The sequence below is a fragment of the Chelonia mydas genome, chromosome 3 (assembly GCF_015237465.2).
Source record: "Chelonia mydas isolate rCheMyd1 chromosome 3, rCheMyd1.pri.v2, whole genome shotgun sequence".
In the NCBI taxonomy this organism is placed as follows: Eukaryota; Metazoa; Chordata; order Testudines; family Cheloniidae; genus Chelonia; species Chelonia mydas.
Genome location: NC_057851.1, coordinates 195,175,724 through 195,197,604, shown reverse-complemented (window position 1 = coordinate 195,197,604; position 21,881 = coordinate 195,175,724). Strand labels below are relative to the sequence as shown.

At 40.0% G+C, this 21,881-nt stretch overlaps 1 protein-coding gene across 3 annotated transcripts in view; it reads right to left on the bottom strand.

Annotated features, from left to right (window-relative positions):
- TMX4 (thioredoxin related transmembrane protein 4) overlaps positions 1-21,881 on the bottom strand; it is a 54,812-nt gene that overhangs the window by 16,369 nt on the left and 16,562 nt on the right. For all 3 annotated transcript variants that reach the window (XM_043544065.1, XM_037896165.2, XM_037896164.2), the window contains 5 exons: positions 21,615-21,730; positions 10,868-10,913; positions 9,112-9,240; positions 7,385-7,430; positions 2,349-2,450 (listed from right to left, as the gene is read on the bottom strand). In XM_043544065.1, coding sequence (XP_043400000.1) covers positions 2,349-2,450; positions 7,385-7,430; positions 9,112-9,240; positions 10,868-10,913; positions 21,615-21,730 — 439 coding nt within the window. The remainder of the gene's footprint in view (positions 1-2,348; positions 2,451-7,384; positions 7,431-9,111; positions 9,241-10,867; positions 10,914-21,614; positions 21,731-21,881) is intronic.

The following is a 21,881-nucleotide window of genomic DNA, read 5'->3' as shown; positions in this document are numbered from 1 at the left end:
AAAACCTAACCTGATTGAACCAATGAGTCCTGATCCCGGCTTAAGATAATTACTGAAGCCAAAAGAAGGCTCTGCTCTAGAATGGATAATATTTAAACCCACAACAGGAATGGAAAAGAGGAAAGCGTTTGTAAGGTTCTACAAGTGTTGCAAGATGGTCACGCATAAGATTAGTGATTCCTTCTTAAAGTAGGGAAGAGGTGTGTGATTACATGACAATTTACAGAACAGAAGAGCTTGACTATTTAATAAACTGCTATTTACGAGATCATTACATTTTGAAACAGTATTAAGAGAGCTAAAATAATTAAATGTCTATTACTTCTTTTCAAATCTTTTTTTGGTTTGTCAAATAACCAAGACAACTTTAGGATTACCCCCATAACTTCCTTTCTCAGAGTAGAGAACTGGGAAATAAACTAAACCTCTAAACATGAAATGGTAAAGAGGAAAAAAAATAGCTCTCAAATTGTGAACAATCTATCCTAATAATCCTAATTAGATCCGTTCTAATTCAATATTGCTGCACCTTCTGTCACTTAGCTTTTGAGAAAGCCAAACAATACAGCAACATTTAAACCAGTAAGAGATCATATGTGCAGACTAGTTTAAAAATGTAATACATTATAAAATTATATAATTGGGATTGGCAAGACAAGCGGAGCATAAAGAGACAGCTTTAAGTTTTTAAGGTCAGGCTTGACAAAGCCCTGGCTGGGATGATTTAATTGGGGATCAGTCCTGCTTTGAGCAGGGGGTTGGACTAGATGACCTTCTGAGGTCCCTTCCAACCCTGATATTCTATGATTCTATGATCTTGAGAGAAAAATCAGTGGTAAACAAAGAAGCACCATCATGAAGAGCCTTGGATACGAGGAAGAGAAGTTCGAATGAGATAGGAGCACCGTGAAGGAACTCAAACACAGGACCAAGATCAGAACTACGGGCAAGGAAGAGCGTTGCATGAACTGGAACTATGGAGAACGGAATGGAAAAAGTTGCAACAGTTTAAGCAAGAGATGACGTGGGCGTGGACAAGAGTTTTAGCAATATGGATGCAGAGGAAGGAGTGGATTTTGAAGATTATGTATAAGTGACTGATTTGGCAAAACCCTAGGGGTGAGAAGGGCAGAGAAAAGTCAAAGATTGCAAGTTTGAAAGGTTAAGGAAAAGAGGCTGACAAAATATGGGGGAAAGACTAGAGTTCAAAAAAATAAATTACTAATCTGTTTACATTTTAAAACAACGTATCTGAAGACTGGCTTCCTTGTTTAACTAGTATAACCCACTTTCTGCTCCTCCCGCTACTGCTGTTGATTGTGGTCACATAAAGCCTCCACTCAACTCTCCTTATTCAGGCAAATCTTCCACTGAGCATTGTTTGAGTAATGAGTGCTCAGCAGGGCTCGAAGGGTATGTCTACACTGCACACACACAAAAAAGCTGCAGCAGTTCTTATCAGAGCCCAGGTCTACAGACTCAGGTTCACAAGGCTCACACTATGGTGCTAACAACAGCTGTATAGGTATTCCTGATCCAGCTGGAGTTTGGGCTCTGTTACCCAGAGTGGGAATGTGCCCCAAGAAAGCTTTGCTTACAGTAGTTTTCTCATGTTAGTGATGCCATCAGCAGGGTAAATGAATTCAGAACATTGCAGCTAGAGGAACTAATTTTAAAGATTTTTGTCTAAAAGGTAAATATATTTGTAAGTGGTAAACTTCGTCATGAATGCGACCAATTTGGGGAATGGGAGCTAGTTCAGGGGCTGGTGGCAGGGTGCCTTTTATTCCTCCCATACAGAAAGTTTGGATGCAGGGGGTGAGGTGAGTTTGCGGAGTACCCCACAAAACAGCTGCTACCAACACCACAGAGGTAAGGAAGGTTCACAGAAATGCCTTGATGCTATTTAGTATCAAGTTCTTATTGTGACAGTACATGCAGCCATTAATGGGACATGTTTTCCTCTCTGCAACCCTATGAAGATAGTTTAGAGCCATTATACATGCTATCAGGTTTCAGAGTAGTAGCCGTGTTAGTCTGTATTCGCAAAAAGAACAGGAGTACTTGTGGCACCTTAGAGACTAACAAATTTATTTGAGCATAAGCTTTTGTGAGCTACAGCTCACTTCATTGGATGCATTCAGTGGAATACTATGTACACATTGAAACAAACATTTAATTTTAAGTATTACAAAAGAGCCCCCTTGTAGCCCTTCATTAAAAATAAAATACCCTTGCTGTTTCTTTTTCAGCAATTACTGTAAAGCAAGATCTCTAGATAATTTTTAAAGCAATGAGTTCACATTTGGCTGTAAAGAGGAAAATTAAAATGTAATATGCTTTCTTACCAAACCCAGGATCAGGCCAATCAACAGGGTGGCTAAAATGAAGATTGCATAAGAACCCCAGACATGAATTCCAAGAGTGCCTGTGAAGTAGCTGTGAATTTGCTGCAAATGGGAAAAAAACAGATTTAATATGCTCGTACTACACATATTTAGTACCCATTCTGTAAACTGTTCTTCTCAAGTTAATTCCCAATTGAGACTTTTCATTCAACAGCTACTAATTACATTAAAAGAATCATCCCCCTTTGCCCTCACGCTCTTCCACACTATACTTAAGCTTACTGATACTGTAATTCTTATAAGACATATGATAGTGATAAAAATCAAACCATTTGTTTTCCTTATTTAATAATTCTACATGTAAAAGCTGTTTCAGGAAGGAAACTACAATTTTTCCTTCCTGTAATACTTGCAGTGACTAGTATTACAATATCAAATCTTCCTGAACTGAAATTTCATATTGGCTCCATCACTAATTTACAATGCAATTTCCAGACTCCACTCGTCATACTGGAAGGGACAGAGACAGGGCCTACATTTGTAAGAGGGCATATGAGCAAAAATAGGTATCCAAGTTGTGCATGCACTTTTAAGGGTAAACCTAATCCTTTATATTAAAGAAAGGAAAGCCATGTCATAAGGAAATAATTACATATAGTGATCTTCACATTACTGACTTGAATCTTTTTCATGCTCTTCCCTAGGTCTTGTAGCACACAGTCCTGTAACATCTACTTTTGCTCAGAAACCGGGTAGCAAAAGGACAATATTAACAAATGTAAGGCTTCAGATTATCTTAACGATCTGATCCCTGTGCTCAGCACTATCATGCAGATCCATTAGTGTTAGCAATGTTAGGGGCCCTAGTAAAACAAATAAAACTTCATTACGTAATCTGCGCAAATCTGCAACAATTAGTATCACAAGGATGTTTACAATTCAGGGAACTTCTACCCCAATTTCTAATCAACTTAAGAACTGCCATACGGCTTCAGACCCCTAGTTATTGCTCTGTCTCAAACACTGGCTGGAAGGTACAAGAAACCCAAGAGTACACACATGTAGGATAATCTACTGCCCTCAAGAGAAAGTCTCCTCCTAATCCCTTATAGTTTAGATTGGCTTTAATGCATGAAATAAAAGGTTTTATATTCCTTCTGAAACCTCTCTTTTTAAAAAAATATTCCATAAATTCTGGATATTCTTGTTATCCATCCAAGTGTCCAATGCCACTTGCACAATGCACTGATGCACAACAGTGTGCAAGTCATTTAACCACTGAATTTTAAAAGTGCCCTCCTGTAAAATGGCATAGAAAAGATTTGCACCTACTAGGAAAGGAACGAGAAGGAGCAATAAGCTATGCCATTCACTGTTCCATCCAAGGGAACAACTAAAGAGTAGCTCAACCTACCTGCGTGGAATTCAGCTGCTCAGCTTCCCATCCCTTCAGTTCAATCTTTTAATTTGCTGCAAAGCCGATTTTTCTGCTTCCCTTCTTTAAGGGTTGCAAGTTACCCTGCTATATGTGGCCTCTCCTTCATAGGAAGCTGAAGCCCACTGCTTGTGCTCTAGTGACACATTTATGAGCAGCTCTATACTTCATTACAACTGAATGCTTGATAGAGCATTCTGATCAACCTAGTTTTTGCCTGATTAATAGAAAGCAAGTATCATGGGACTTAGGGAAATCAAGGATTCTGTTATCTTCAACCTTTTAGAAAAAACCTGGTTTGTTCACAGTACCATGTGCATTAGGCTCACAGGGAGGAAAGACTCGTGTTTCTCAATGCCGGATGTACGTGTGTATGTGTATTTGTGGACTGGTTTCTTCCATCCCATCTTCTAAAGGGTGCTCTTTAAGCAATATTCCCATCTGCCATCACCTGCCTTCCCACCCAGGCACAGGGTTTAAGAATTTGCCACCTCCTTACTCACCTACCAAATTGGTGGGGAGGTAGAGACTGGCAGGGGCTCGGAATTTCTCCTAGTAGCTCTATTGGGGAAGAGACTCTGGGGAGCATGCGGTTGTGTGAAGATTCCACCCCACTGTCCTTTCTGGTGAAAGTTATTTAGGTAGATGCCAGTGGACAGAAGCAAGAACTAAAGATGGGCACTCTGGCAACCAGTGGCTGATCAGAAAGGGGAGTAAAGAACATAGCTGAGGTATGGGGATTGCTGTGGGAAGGACCATGGATGATCTGCGCAGTTTTCTATCATTTTATTTATATTTTCGAAGACTACATTCAAACAAGTCTCAAAATTTAATTTAAAAAAAACAGTCTACCCCATTTCTTCATTTGCATTTGTCCAAAGGATAATAAAAGGGACTCTGAACTCCTTGCCATTATTCAGCATTACAAAAGTTATCACCCATATCCCAAACAACTTCATCAATTTGCAAATAAACCGAGAGTCTTCAAAACTTCAAATCCAGCACAAAATTCCCACAATGCCTTAAACCCTACCCCTACACATCTAATCCATACATAATTCTCCTCCTCAAAGGCCCAAACAGATAGACATGCCTTGATCAACAACAAATTCAGGCTATTTCAGAATGACGCCGGAGAGGATAAAATCCAAAGATGAGGGGCCCTCATCATGGAGGACACCTTGGTACAGCTCCATCTGTTACTTCAAGGAGACTACAGTTTGAACGTCCCCAATAATGGCAGTTGTGACAGTATTGGCAGTTGTGAAGCAGACAAGACACAGACCATTTAGAGCTTCCTAGGTCAAAACACACTTTAATCTCCACCCAGAAGCCAAACAGCAACTATTGCAGATTACAAAGTAGAGATGTCATGTGACCTCATAAGACCTTTCACTCCAGCAGGCAGCTGCCTTCTTCAGGGTTGCAGCTTCTGAATAGCCTTAAAACATAGCCTCATACTACACTATCCTAGATTTAAAAGATGTTTTAACGTTTAAAATTTCATAAAACCAGATTCCCCAACTTTTATATTGAAGTCAGGTAATTTGGCCTATAGTGAATAACTAAAATGAGCCATCCAGTTCCTAAAGGCACTCCTCTGAGCTGAGGACAACTGAGGACACATTCAAAGTTTCTAAACTAAATCTTTTCAGAGGAGATATTCCAAAAATAAATGTTAAGACTTCTCCAGAAGTGAAGAATCTCATTATTCCAAATCTGTACCTATAAGAAGTCAGATTTAAATAACGTAATCTTAAGAAAAACATTTATCTGGCTAGACACCAAGCATGAGAAATTCTAGGCAGAAGACTTTTTTTAAAATGACCCTAGAAAGATGGAACAGTCTAAAATAGGCATATACTAGAAAACTATTTCTAACATTAACAGTGTCACTAATAGAATTCCAAATTCATTTCTATTTTCTTTTTCAAGGTTTTTTTACTTGTATAAATAAGAATGTCAGAACACAAGAACGGCCCTACTGGGTCAGACAAAAGGTCCATCTAGTCCGGTATCCTGTCTTTCAACAGTGACCAGTGCCCCAGAGGGAATGAACAGAACAGGTAATCATCAAGTGATCAATCCCCAGTCGCTCATTCCCAGCTTCTGGCAAACAGAGGCTATGGACACCATTCCTGACCATCCTTGCTATTAGCCATTGATGGACCTGTCCTCCATGAATTTATCTAGTTCTTTTTTGAACCCTGTTATGGTCTTGGCCTTCATAACATTCTCTGGCAAGGAGTTCCACAGGTTGCCTGTGCATTGTGTGAAGAAATACTTCCTTTTGTTTGTTTTAAACCTGTTGATTATTAATTTCATTTGGTGAACCCTAGTTCTTGTGTTATGATTTGTTTATACTGTTGATTTGTTTATTCCTTAGATTTGTTTATACTGACTACACAGCTCCTAGTCTGTCAGTCATTCTGAGGAGGGCTGCTTTTTCTTTATTGGATTCCAACCCTTATTAATATTTCAGCAGTACATTCTATAAATCTACTTCATATGACCATTCAAGGCAATGAACTGAGGGACAAAGCAGCAAAAGGCCACTATATCCACAACAGGTCAAATAGTAGAAATACACAGCAGCTGAAGGATTAAGGGGATGTCCTGCTCAGAATGTGTGATACCCTTGCGAAAGACCGTACAATTCTGGAATGCTTAAATGCTTATTCTGACAAATAAAAGGGAATTATTCTAGCAACCTAAAAATTACTGAGGATACATTTAGAATGTTGCGCTTATTTCTGACCACCTTATTTTAAAAAGGGCATTACAGAAATGGAGAAAACACAGTATGGGGCAGCCAGAGAGTTTGAAATGCATTAGTAGTTAGATGGGACAAGTCTGAATGGTTCTAAAAAAGGCTATAAGTTACAACAGAAAAAAGGACAAGAAATTCTAAATTTGAACTTGGGTCTTCTCTCATAGTTATATGGAAGTGATACTCCCAGCTTTGTACGATTAGAGAAAGATATGACACTAAAACAAGCTCATGTATAAAGCAATTCTTTCTGGCCGTGGTGCAGAGGGCCAACACAAGACCTTCCACAGACAAAGCAGTCTCTCAGACTTTAAGGTTAGAAGGGACTATCATGATCATCCAAGTCTGATCTCCTGAACACTGCAGGCCACAGAACCTCATCTATCAACCCCTAAAATATAAATATTAAGAAGAGAATCATCTAGAGAATATGATGGCATCCTACCTCCACTGTGAATGCAAAATATATTCTGCAATATGGTAGTAATCAGACTATAACTCCTCCAAGTACCAGTACAGAATTAATTTTAGGATGGCTCATTTTATTAGGGCTGCTAACCAATATTAAGATAACACTGAACAGAGAGTACCCTTTGGCATTGATCATAATCTTATCTATAGCCTTAAAATGTCATTTTTGGCAAACGATTAATTAGCCAAGCACAATTTCTGCCTTCAGTTACAAGGACACAGGAATACATCAAGGGCATAGCCAGCCACAATAAGAAAAACGTAAGTTATGTATAAGGCTGTCAAATATCTGTTTAAACATTGTTTGACACACTTTTTCCTCAGATCTTAAATGCTGTAATAGCGAATAGTGTTACTTACCCTGATACATCCAGAGAGATGAAAAAGACCTGCCATTCCATGCATCCTAAGAAAGAAAGGGGATGAAGAGTTTGATGCACGACATACTGTACAAACTGAATGAAAACTGATGGAAGAGATGGATGTAAAATTTCCAACATCCATCACATCCAGCCGATCACATCTTCAAAGAGAAACTTATATTGCACATTAGTGAACATAGGGTGAAAGACATCCTGCCTGCACTTAGCCTGAGGTAAGCCAAGTTGTGTAGAGGACACTAAGTAGAGGCTTGGGAGAAGAAATTCAGACAGACACAGCTGTCCACAGCCACTACTTCATTCAATAGGCCAGAAGAGCCACTACCTGCCTTTTTGTAACCCCCATGCAGGGCACAGTCATGGATCCTGTGGTTCTTCACCAGCCCAGCCTCCAACAGACACTGGAGCAGGAGAGGCTCCTTATACCTGTAGAATCCCTAGAGCCTTCCCAGCACAAAAAGGCTGGGGCCCTCGACACCTCACGTGACTTTCACTCATGATGACTAAAGGACTCTCTTACGCACAGGTCCAACACAAATCTCTGATTCATTGTTTCATCACCATCTTTAAGGGGAAAAGTGTGGTTTTCACTTAAAGCAAACCCTATGTAAATGCAGCAGGTTACAGGAAAATACCTTATTCTAGCACTACGCTTTATCCCCCACCATTCAGCAACAAAGAAAGGAAAACTGCACGTTGATGTACGTGCTAGTCACTTAACGACAGAGATTTTTAGTGAATCAAAATGGCCCATGTGACCAGAAGTCATTATATGGCAGACCTGCATAACAAAGCGGTTTCATTCCAGTACTCAGTGGACATAAAAACTGCCATTCCTGTTAATAATAATGCTGAGCAGTTATGCTTTTCACCTTCAAAGAACTCTCTGTATTTAAAACATATAAATCTTAAAGATGTCAAGGACTGAATAGGCATGGAAAATAAACCGCTCACACACCAAAGGGTCAGGGCTGAGGCGCCACAGCAGGGTAGATTGCCAATACCTATGCTGTGCTTCTCCAGTGAACAAGGTCTTCAGTCTTTAATGCTATCAGTCTAGCACAGAGGTGGGCAAACTACGGCCCGCAGGCAACGTCTGGCCCGCCGGACCATCCTGCCCAGCCCCTGAGCTCCAGGCCCATGAGGCTAGCCCCCGGCCCCTCCCCCGCTGTTCCCCCTCCTGCTCCGCCATGCAGGCAGCAGGGCTGCCACGCAGGCAGCGGGGCTGCGAGCTCCTGCCGCTCCGAGCGGCATGGTAGGGGGGCGGCGGTGCACGCACGGCGGTAGGGGGACAGGGAGCAGTTGGGGTGGGGGAGTCCCGGGGGGCAGTGAGGGGACAGGGAGCAGTTGGATGGGGCGGAGGTTCTGGGGCGAGGGTCCCAGGAGGAAGTGGGATCCCGGGGCGCGGTTTGGGGCGGGGGTCCCAAGAGGGGGCAGTCAGGGGACAAGGAGCGGGGGGGGGGCGCATTGGATCGGTCGGGGGTTCTGAGGAGGACAGTCAGGGGACAGGAAGTGGGAGGGAGGCGAATAGGGGGCAGGGACCAGGCTATTTGGGGGGGCACAGCCTTCCCTACCCAGCCCTCCATACAGTTTTTCACTCGGGTGTGGCCCTCGGGCCAAAAAGAGTTTGCCCACCCCTTGTCTAGCACCGTTTATTAGTAACATCAAAAACCAGTTATTTTTAAGATAAAATTATACGGCAGTTACATTAGAGAAGAGGGGGATTTCCACCCAGCTACAGGCTCTACGGCTTCCCATTTTCTCTCTAAGACATAGCCTTGAAGGTCCTCTGACGTCCTTGATCCGCGGTATCTGCGAAACACTCCATCCTTCGCACTGAGGAACACAGACACATAGTGATTACAATGATGCCCCTTATTAGAAGAAACTTCCCCCTACAGCCAAAGTGAATTACCCATCATCAGAGGTGTTGGTGCCACTTACGAAGCTTGAACTGCACTCCAATGAAGAGACCCTTGACGGTAAATTAAGGTTCCAAAAAAATTATGAATCCTTCAATTCATGAACTCTTGCAAACTAAACAATCCCGAGGGATTAAACCTATTTTTAAAAGAAATATACCCACGTATACGCACCATTAAGGCAGTGATTTTCTGAGAAACCTAAAAAAGTTGGGATTCCAAATCTCATTCAAATTCAATAGAATTCAGGCACCTGACTTGCTCAGGCTCCTTTGAAATAGCCTTCAGTGTTTTTGTTTTTTTGTTAAATTAGTTTATTGTAATAGACCTAACTGTGTGACATATTATTTATGTGCATTTATCTGAAGGATTCTTCCAACATAATGGAGCGGAAGGATGAGGGAGTGTACACCTTACAATTTCTCCCCTGAATGTTTTAAATTATGTTACGCATAAACAAGGCATTTACAGACACTATTTTTCTTGGAAACAACCTCTGGTGAGGAATTTACCTGTGTTATCACAGACAAAAGTTTTAGCCCAAAGCTTGAATTAAATTTCAGACAATTAGTATGTTCTCTTTGTCCATTCATACCCCCATTCTGCTTTCAATTATACCAGTTTAAGACCAGTTACAAGCAGAATTTGGAATACACACACACAGTATATGCACACATTACATAGAGTTATTTTTAAGGTCCATACATTTAAAAACAATCTAGTAATAAAAAATCCAGTACTATATATATATGCAGTGCGAGCAAGTTATTATTGAGATGAAAACCCAGACTTCAGTTTCCTGATATGTTTAAATTTGCAACCTTAATGTTATATTAACATTCCTATTCTTCCTGCTCAAATAATTCCCTTCGGACTTCACGATTACATAATTTTTCCAAGAAAATTCTCACTTTGAGATGATATGGTCACAATAAATCTCGACTCAAAATGAAAATTCCTAGGAAAACCACAAGCAAGTAAGAACAGAGGAAAATCTTTGTGCAAATTTAAGCTATAGCATTGGTTGGTAATAATGCAATTAAAATTGTCTTTAGATTAAGAAATAGCTGATTTAATTTATATTAATCTGAACTACATATGCATAGCAAGGCTATTTTGTCTTGGAACAAAAAAAACCTGTTTTTAAAAGATATTTTAAGTTCTAAAATTTATTTCTTCAATTTAAAAAAAACCTATACTTAGCTATCCGGGGATCTGGGTGCTTATCCCATAAATTAAAACACAGAGCATACATAGGACTACTTATAGCTATAACCACTCATCCCACACCCTCCAACAGGCTTAGCAGAGAAGGAAAATAAACTGCAAGTCTTGTTCTTAGCCACTGCAACAGCTAATGCTCTGGGGAAGGTGAGGAGAATTATGTTACATAACATATGCCAGAATTATGTTCAACAGGTGGTGGCTATCAATAACAGTATGTAAGAAATCATTTTAATTTGCATCTGTTCACAGGCTCTGCATGATGCTTCATCTGTATGGAAACTGACAGCTTTGATTCCTGTATGATACAGACTTACTGGTAAATAGTAGGAAGTGTGGTAACAAAAAAACGGCCACTCAAACCTGGTGGAGAGAAAAAAAAAATACAAATCACATTTGTTCAGTTCAGCTTTTGAAAAAATAAATTTCTATTTCTATTTTCTAAAGATACCTATAAACATTTGTCTTTTCAGAACAAAATGTGAACATGAATGGGGTTATCACATCTCTAATAAAATGTTTAGTTGTTTTGTTCTAGAGAATACTGCAGTAAATCCATGACAACGCTATTCAATATAAAATACTGTCTAGCATAAAGGCAAAAAACTTAAGAAAAACTGTTACTTACCTTATGGTAACTGATTCGTTGAGAAGTTTTGTCTGTTTGGATCCCACTCTAGGTGTGGGCATGTAAGATCAGAATCTTTGAAAAGCAGCATCTATTGAGCTGTGCCTACGACATTCATGCGCTGGCCCCCTGCCAAGGGCATAAAGTGCAGAGTGGTTGCAACTGTCCCTCAGTTCACTTGCTAATTCAGAATCACAGTTAACAAACGCTCCAAAAAAAGCAGAGAGAGGGTGGGTGGGGGGATCCAGCTGATGACAACCATTCAAGATTACTAGTTACTAGAAGTTAAGTAAATAGAGGTTACTTACCTATAACAGGAAATTCTTAGAGATATGTAGTTCCTATCTGTACCCAACACACACCATGAGCCTGAGTCTGGCATTTTTTGCCAGCAATGTCTGTTGGCCCACGCATGTGCTGTAGCTCTCTCCGTGCTCCAAACTGGTGATCTGGGCAGATGCCTCTCCAGTTTCCCCTTCTTATTGCAGTCCAAACAAAATGCAGCGCAGGGGATGGAGGGCAGGTAATTGAATACGTTTAGGGACTACAAATCTCAAAGAACCTTTCGTTACAGGTAAGTAATCTCCATTTCTTCGAGTGAAGGTCTCTGTGTATTCCACATATGACAGATTATCAAACAGTAGTCAGACGGGGGAGGGTGTGCAGACGCAGAAGTAACAGCTGTCCCCACAGCTGCATCCACAGATGACTGGACCAGAGCGTAACGTCTCATGAAGGTATACAAAGGGCTCCAAGTAGCTACCCTACATATCTCTAGGAGGGGTACGCCTCTCAGAGATGCAGCCGAAGTAGCTTGCACTCCAGTGGAATGAGACCTCACCTACTCCGAAGGAGGAACTCAAGCTAGTTGGTAACAAAGCAATGCAATCCAAGATCCATTTTGAAAGTCTCTGGGCCGATACAGCTTGATTACTCAGCTATGGAAATAAATACTTTAGGCATCTTTCTAACATCCTTTGTTCTTTGCGGATAAAAGGCCAAAGCCCTTTTATCCAGAGAATGCAGCCATCTTCCCTCATATGAGGCACGTGGTGTAGGGAAAAAAAAACACAATGGTAAGTGGATGAAAGGGGACTCGTATGAAACTTGGAAACTATTTTAGGTATGCATCTGGGGTGGGGTCACAATGAGACCTTTTCGTTACATTCTCCATGAGATGTTTGCTGAGTCTCAGTTCCCAACCCTCACGGGGGAGGAGAAGGGCAGATGTTGCGCCTGGCAGAAACATTAGCCTCACCCAAGCAAAAGAGGCAGCATTGATGTTCATCGCTTACCAAAAAGGAGGGAGACCATAAAACACAGGTTTTGAACTCTGGGACCCTGGGCATAATCCCAGACATCTTGGGGAGAAAAAGCCCCTGGGTGGGGAAGAAATGGGGGAAGCTATCTAACTATACTATGTTGGACTATACTATAAAGACTACTAAAGCTACTAAAATTACTAAAAAAAAAAAAACTAACTATATGCAGTATCTTACAGCTATGACACAGGAAAAAAGGTGCTGAGGACACAGAAGATTCCAACTCAGACCTTGCGGCAGTAAGAAGGAACTGGACAGGTGTCAGTTTTATGCCCGCAGTTCAGAGCACAAGGAGAGCTACAGTGCACGTGCGTGCCAATGGACACTGCTTGCAAAGAAAATTCTGGACTCAGGCACATGGCACACACATGTATCCCACGTGCGGAATAGGCATACGAACCATCACTCGAAGAAGAATCATTTGTTCTTAATATGCATCCACGGGGATCCCTCTCTCCAGGTGACTGATGAGCAATGCCCTTATGGAAGATGGGATTGCGCAATCCAAACTGCCAGTAAGAAAAGTGATTTTAACACTGTCCTACCAAATCTGGCACCTGATCTTGCAACCAAGTTTTTAAACAAAAATAAGGGGATTACCCAAAGTGGCTATCTTGCAGATCTCTGATATGGGGATGTTTCTAAAGCATGCAGAGGAGAGACTGTGGTCTAGTGGAATGAGCTTTGATGCTTGGAGGAAGAAGCGTTCAAGCCATGCGATACATACACTGGGTAATCCAGTTAGATAGTCTCTACAAAGAAGTGACCTACCCCTTAGAAGCACTACTTTTGGCAACAAATACAGGGAGCTTGCCTAAAGGACTTTGTTCTCTCAAAATATTATAACAGGTTCTGAAAAGATCCAAAGTGTGAGGTTTTGTTTCCCCTGGGGACAAATGGTGTTTTGGAATGAAAGCAGAGAGATCAACAGACTGATTTAAATGGAAATCTGACAATTTTGGTAATAATATTTTAGAGGGGATCTCAACATCACCTTATCTCTGTGGAATGTTGTATGAGGATCATCAGCCACAAGGCTTGGAATTCACTCACCTTCTGGCTGACGTAACAATAAAAAAAGGTCATCTAAAGAGTAAGGTGGTGTAAACTATTCACGAGAAATTCAAAAAGAGATTCCATGATGCTTGCAAGGACAATATTAAGATCCCACATCTGAGGGGGCTCTTTGGTGGGTAAGTATGAAAGCTACAGAAACCTTTAGATATCTGGGGTGAAGAAGAGAGAACACGACTGCATAGGATGGCATGAATAAATAGCTGCAAGGTGGACCTGAATGGAACTAAAAGTTGAGAGTGTTTCAAATGTAGAATACAAATCAAGGATTTTAGGTCTGGGAGCCTCCAATATGTCAAGGTTGTGCTCGCCTACCCAAATATTGAAAATCGTTTCCACTCAGAGGAGTACTTTATAATTGTAAATCGCTTTCTGCTTGGCAGGAGGATTTGTTGGACTTACAGTGAATCTGTCAGTAGCAGTCAACTGGACAATATCCAGGCTTCCAGGTGTAGCAATTTTACTTCTAGGTGAAGTACTTTATATTGATTCTGTGATCTGTCTGGACAGTGTGGAAGTGTGATTGGAAGCTGAGTAGGAGGAGACTAAGATCTATCAACCAGAATTTTCTTTGCCAATATGGCACTGTCAAGATAAGTACAGATGCATCCTGTCTGATTTTCCATATCACGCAGGTTATCAGAAAGATCAGTGGAGAAACACACAAGACTGTGATTCCACAGCATGATACAGACATCTTTCAAGGATCACAGGCTCATGAATCCTCTGAAGCAAAAAAGACCAGACACTATTTTCTTCAGTGGCAAACAAGACTATAATACGATTCCCCATGGATGTTTTTATAAAAGGTGTGATCTAGGAACTATTTTGGGGAAATTGTATGGCTTATGTTATACCACAGGTCTGCCTAGATTATCACAATGGTCTCTTTTGGCCTTAGAATCTATAAATCTGTGAAATACAGGCATGATGATGGAGCTCTTCAGAGATCATTTGTTGTTGCTGATGGATTTCCTGCTTGGGAAGTTTGTTACATTGTTACTGGCTCCTGGGAAATGAAGAGCTATTAGGGCTATCCTGTATTGTTGACACCATGTCCATAATTTCATTGCCTCCAGGCACTGGAGTGATGAACAAGCATCTCCGTAGTTATTTACTGTGGTGTCTGTGAGAACCTATACAGTGGAATTCTATAAAACAAGCATAGCGACCTCCTCTATCATAAGGTCAGCTGGCACTATTAATGCTGCTATTATTGGTGCCTGTGTCAATGCTAGCAATTGCCAACATTGTCAGGTGCAGGCCCCATAAAGGTCTGAGCCAGAAGTTAAGCTCATGTCACTTGCCCCATCATATGAGTGGTCTTAATGCTCTATCCCAAGAGGAGAGCAAAGGTTTAAGCTTCTTTGGGAATGAGAAGATTGGCATGAGGAATGATGTTCTGACCTCCTTTGTTTTAGGGAGGAGGTACTACTGGACTTGGTGCTAGCCCATACAGCCGGGGGGACGGGGTTCAACAATCTCAGATCCTTACCAGACAGTGTTGGGGCAGATCTTTTGCAGGTATCAACCGCAAGGGTTGCATACTGGCTATCAGGGGCACCAGCAGACTGGGATTTAGAAGTGATTAGTCCCATATTGGAAATTGATGTCCATTCTTCATTACTGAGGCTCCTCTCTCCAACTGCTGAAAAACATACTGAGTGTTTCTGACTTTCTTGTTTTGGCTGAAAAGATCAGCAAATCAAGCAGCAGCCTAGTATGTGGCTCTAGCCAAGACAAAAAAAGGCAGTGGTTTTGACAGTCTGTGACGGCAAGGGTTTTGTTGCCAGAGGAACATAGGTTTGAAGCCCTAATGCTTCAAATTTGCTATTTTAGGATTATGATATCGGCACAAAGTACCATGGAGAAATTAATTTTTTTTTTAAAAGGAGGAATTTTGTTTGGAAATTAACCTTAACCAGGTGAAGATAGGAAAGGAAAACTTCTGCTATGTGTAGTGGACAGACACCGCTTCTTCGGTCTCACTGCCATGGGTCGTAAGAGGGAACCAAGGGACTTGTGGCCACTCTGCCCTTTATGCCCTGAAGTGGAGAAGTGTAAGTACATGTATAGCACAGACAAAGCCCAACAGAGATGTCTACTCATTCAAAGATTCAGACCTTGTGCACGTCAGGGACATGAGCTTCTAGAGTGGGATCCACATGGATAAATACTTCAAGAAGAAATTACTGATTCTGTTATCTTTAAACTTCACTATCATTCATTTATGTATGTAAATATTCATTAATTCAGGCATGCAACTTCACACAGGTCTATAAAATTTTGCTAGAAGGCAGCCTGGCAGGAAGCCAGGGACAGTAGCAAGGGGCCCTAAATGCCAGTCAGAAGGTACGGGTCTTATGTGTAAATGCCAACTCACTTGTATATACCCCAGGCTTAAGGATCAAGCCTCTGCATCCCCACAACTCCCTGCTCTCAGCAAAGAAGGTATTTGGAGAGGCATTTTGCTTGGTTTATTCTTAGCCAGCACTTTCGATTTTAAGAACATGGATTTTTTTTTTTTTAGGACTTGTTAAATGATGCTTAAAATGAGGATTCTATGACTCTTGCATTACCTTAGACCAAAATCTGTGTTAAAAATGAGATGCTAAATGGATCAATCAGAAGTGAAAATTCAAATACCCAAAAAGCCCTTCAAAATTGTTGCAGTAAGAGGGAATCAGAGTAATCTCATATTAATCAGCCAAGACACGGCACTGGATTAAGAACCTGCTGTTTATTTCACCTCTGTAACGCAAGACCAAAAAAAAAAAAAAAAAAAAAGAAGAAGTGGGAGGGGAACAGAGGAAGGAAAAGCAATTAGATTAAATAAAGAAGAAACAATGTGAGATTTAAAGCTATGTATTACTTGTTATCGAGGGATCTAATTCAATCTGTAGCACATCAGAACTTTTAAAATATAATCACCAAAATGGCACTTTGTCATCACTGCACATTTTTTGATTTTCCAAGTTTCATTAGATCAGCTGGAAACTTCTACCTAGCAGTACTTAACTCCTGGTGTTTCCATCGTCAGCATCCTTAATGGAACTTATACCTCTCCGTCATGCTTAGTAATTCCATTTTTTTCTTACATGTAACTGGTGTAGAAACAGATATTAACTTTTTTACATCAGTTGCCAGATATTCTGTTTTATCATTTTAGATGAAATCAAATAAAATCCCGTAGCGCTAGAGAAAATATTTTTCAAAGTCATAACAATGAATTAAACCACTGATATGTCAAATTATTCTGCACCACCATTTTCATTACATCTGCATAGTAACAGTTCCCATTATAGCTGTATACATTTCTAGAACAAAAGCACAGCCATACTGGGTCAGACAGATGGTCCAGCTAGCCCAGTATCCTGTCTTTTGACAGTGGCCAATGCCAGATAATTCAAAGGGAATGAAAAAGAAAAGGGCAATTTTAAGTAATCCATCCCTGTCGTCCAGTCCCAGCTTCCGGCAGTCAGGGGCTTAGCGTCACCCAGAGCATGGGGTTGCATCCCTGACCATGCTGGCTAATAGCCCCTGATGGACCTATCCTCCATGAACTTAGCTACTTCTTTTTTTGAAAACAAATACACTTTTGGCCTGTACAACATCTCCTGGCAACGAGTTCCATAGGTTGACTGTGTGTTGTGTGAAGAAGTATTTCCTTTTGTTTCTTTTAAACCTGCTGCTTATTAAATTTCATTGGGTGACCCCTGGTTCTTGCGTTATATGAAGGGGTAAATAATACTTCCTTAGTCACTTTCTACACACCATTCATGTTTTTATAGACCTCTACCACATCCCCCCCTTAATCATCTCTTTTCTAAGATGAACAGTCCCAGGCTTTTTAAGCTCTCCTCATATGGAAGCTGCTCCATACCCTTAATCATTTTTGTTGCCCTTTTTTGTACCTTTTTCATTTCTAATGGATGTTTTTAGAGATGGGGCAATCAGGCCTGCACACGATATTCAAGCTGTGGGTGTACCCTGGATTTATACAGTGGCATTATTGTAATTACTATCTTATTATCTATCCCTTTCCTAATGGTTCCTAACATTTTTTGACTGCAGCTGCACATTGAGTGGGTATTTTCAGAAAACTATCCATAATGACTCCACTTTCTTGAGTAGTAACAGCTAATGTTGACCCCATCATTTTGTATGTTTTCCAATGTGCATTACTTTACATTTATCAACACTGAACTTCAGTTGCCATTTTGTTGCCCAGTCACCCAGTTTTGAAAGATCCCTTTGTAACTCTTCACAGTCTTCTTTGGACTTAGCTATCTTAAGTAATTTTGTATCAACTGCAAACTTTGCCCTTCACTGTTTCCACTTTTTCCAAATCATTTATGAATATGTTGAATAGCACTGGTCCCAGTAACAATCCATGGGGGACACTGCTATTTACCTCTCTCCAGTCTGCAAACTGACCATTTATCCCTACCCTTTGTTTCCTGTCAGTTACTGATGCACGGGAGGACCCTCCCTCTTATCCCATGACTCCTTACTTTGCTTAAGAGCCTTTGGTGCGGGACCTTTGTCAAAGGCTTTCTGAAAGTCCAAGTACACTGTACCCACTAGAACACCCTTGTCCATGTTTGTTGACCCCCTCCAAGAATTCTAATAGATTGGTGGGCATAATTTCCCTTACAAAAACCATGTTCACTCTTCCCCTACATATTGTGTTCATCTATGTGTCTGATAATTCTGTTCTTTACTATAGTTGCAACCAATTTGCCTGCTACTGAAGTTAGGATTGCCTATAATTGTGAAGATTGCCCATGGAGCATTGTTTAAAAATTGGCGTCGCGTTAGCTATCCTCCAGCCATCTGCACAGAAGATGTAAGTGATAGCTTACATATCACAATTAGTAATTTCACATTTTATTTCCTTCTGAGCTGTTGGGTGATTTATTACTGTTTAATTTATCAATTATTAATTTAAGGAGCATTTGGTCCTGGTGATTTATTACTGTTTAATTTATCAATTATTAATTTAAGGAGCATTTGGTCCTGGTGATTTATTACTGTTTAATTTATCAATCTGTTCCAAAAATCACCCCTACTGACACCTCAATCTGGGACAGTTCCTCAGATTTGTCACCTCTGACAAATGCAGAGAATTCTTTGAATGATGCAAAGAATTCATTTAGCTTCTCCACAAAGTCTTTTTTTTCCTTGAGTGCTCCTTAAGCATCTCAATCATTCAGTGGCCCCACTGATTGTTTGGCAGTCTTCCTACTTCTGATGTACTTTAAAAAAATTGCTGTTAGTTTGTGTGTTTTGTTAGCTGCTCTGCATATCTTATTTTTTGGCTTGCCTAACTATGCTTTTACACGGGACTTGCCAGAATTTATGCTCCTTTCCATTTTCCTCAGTTTGACTTCCAATTTTTAAAGGGTTCCTTTTTGCCTCTAACCGTTTCTTTTACTTTCTTGTTCAGCCATGGTGGCATTTTTCTGGTCCTCTTACTCTTTTTTTTTTTAATTTGGGGTATACATGAAATTTAATTTCTACTGTATATATTAATCCTTCATTGTCCATGGAGGCTACCATCATCCCAGGAGACATGCATAAGGCATTCATGCAGTACATTTATTAAGTTTGTAATGAATGACATGATCATTAACGTGTCTACTTTTCAAAGGCACAAATGGCAGCTAGGTGCCTAATTCCCATTGACCAGTGGGAGTTAGGCACCTGAAAACCATTTAGGCCTTTGAAAGTCTCCCTCCCTATCCCTAAGTATTCCCATCCCTATCCAATTACCCAATCCATCTGAATGGAGACTTTTTAGGGAGAGCAAGGCAAGGACATGAAAAAAAATTTCCCCACCTGTTGATTACAACCAAGTTCACACTTCCAACAATGATTTTTCCCAGCACATACCTTCTAGCCAAGAACTGACACGGGCAAAGCCCCAGTATGATTGCCCCTATGGTTGAAAAATACTTCAACTTAGGTTACAACCAAAAATGGACTAAACTCAAGTAACCTTAACAGGTCCCTTTGCAAAAAACTTTCTAGAGCACAAAAAACATGGAAGCCTATGGTCAACTGAATTCCCACATAGGGCACACTGTAATCGTAAACTTACCTACTACAAGAAAAATCAAATGATAAACCAGAGAGCCAAAACCACTTAGGCTTTTTGAAAATCCTACCAGTAATTTTTAGGTTATTTATCAGAAAGACTAATTCTTTGAAATTTTCCCAAACAGTTCTGCTTGTCACAGCCTTATTTTTGAAAGAATCATTTTCTTAAAAAAATCATATGCTTCACATAAGTGCCTGTAGGCCCTAATAAAGATCAAAGTCCCATTGTTTTAGCACGGTACAAACACAAAAGAGCTTAAAATTTAATGCGCATTGAAAGGTCAGGCTCACAATGGAACACTGGTTGCAATCTTAACGTTGATATTGCAATAGTTAGGAGCTCATTGTTTCTTTAATATGAGGAAGCAGAGATTCGTTTTAATTAAGGTCTAGCCCATGAGAAAGGAAGAACTGTTTTCAAACTCATCCCTTTATTAATCAGGTAACGATTTGTGCATTCGCTAACTGAAGAACCCATACCGGTACCTTTTCAATTTCAGAGAATTTTGGTGTTCCTCCAACTTTCTAATAATGTAACTCACAAGCACACACTGAGCCCTTACGAACAGCCGGTATTCTTTGTCCTTGAGATTAGAGTTCAGCTTCACAGGTACAGAAAAATTAAGTCTGAACTTGTTAAAATTAACAGTATGGAATTAACTTAATTGCAGTATCACCTGCACTTGAGAAATAAACCCATAAAGTGTGTACGCACTTCCACGGTTTGATAAAGCAAAATCATCAGCCATGGTTTTCTGATTTGGATGTATCTGGAACTTCCTCCCACTTTTATCGCAAATCATTACTATAATTAAGCTTAGCATATTTTTTTTATTTCAATGGATGACACTGATGTTTATTTTAAAGCATTTTTATTATCAATATAAATTTTCATAGTTGTGGGAAATTGGGGGGGGAGGGGGGAACAGGCAGTAATTATTTAAAGGTAAATGTTGAGATTCAAAAAGTAGAAGCTGTATAACCATTAAACCACAAAGTATCCTTAAATCAAATGCTAATAAAGGTTGTCAAGCAGCATTTTTCTTACTTTGCCCATCTGTAAAGTTTCAATCATCACCAGTGGAAATATTTTTTCCTAGGTTTATATGTCTACAGTGAAATTGACATTTACCGACATTTACTGATAAAAATCTAATCTTTCCAAGCCTAACTATAATAAACTTCATCCCTCTGCAGCTAGGATAGAATTGTAAAAATATTGCATTTATCTGCATGTACTTAAACTAACAAAGCTTTTTTTTGTTTCAAAATGTTACATATCTGTGTCAGACTCATTCAAAAAACACACCGAAGCCAGGAAATAGCCTATTTGAAAGTATAATTTATAGAACAAGTTTATAAAAGCTTTTTTCTATTCATACTTCATTTAAAAGAAACAAATTAAACTGGTCCTTTAAAAGTACTTAAAAGCATTACTATAGCTAGACAATACAATAAAGCAATAAAGCAGCCAGCTAATAGAGAGAGTTTATAAAAATTTCCATTTAGCTTGAGCAGACTTCAAGATTGTTTCCCCAACTAGAATAATCCATGGTTTTCAATCTCCTTGTTCCCCCAACTATTACTACCAGGCAGTGGAAATATCTCAGTCAACTAACAGCCTTCCATGGCAGAGGTAGATCAACACTGTAGGTAGACACTTTTATGGGATGTCCGCTGCAGAGGGCACTACAGCAGAAGACCCACACTGATCCTTCATTTGGAAGACAGAAACACTATGCTGTTAAATTCAAAAATGCAAGCAGCACAAAGAAATGGAAGGAAATAACATTTCTTTTGATTAAATAAGCTCATTTTTCTGAGTTGGCCAATTTTTCAGTTGCCCCAGTAAAATGGAATATTTTCCCAGTAGCTAAGAGTTACACAGGTTCGAGTGTTCCTTTTAAATACCTATATAGAGCTCATTTCATAGCTTACCTGGTTCTTGAGTGACATCCACTTTTCCTACCGTGGTATCTAGATGTTCACTTTCTTTTGCAAAATTCTCCCATGCTGCTTCAATCTGTTGGCAGGCTGGACACCAAGGGGCATAGCTAAGAACAGAGAAAAATGTATTAGTTTAATATACACACACAAATTGTTTTTTAAATCAAGATTTCAAGAAAATGCACATCTGATACAATGGGAATATAAAAGTACTAACCACAGATAAGTAGACACTTTTTCTAATTTTCTCTTAAAACT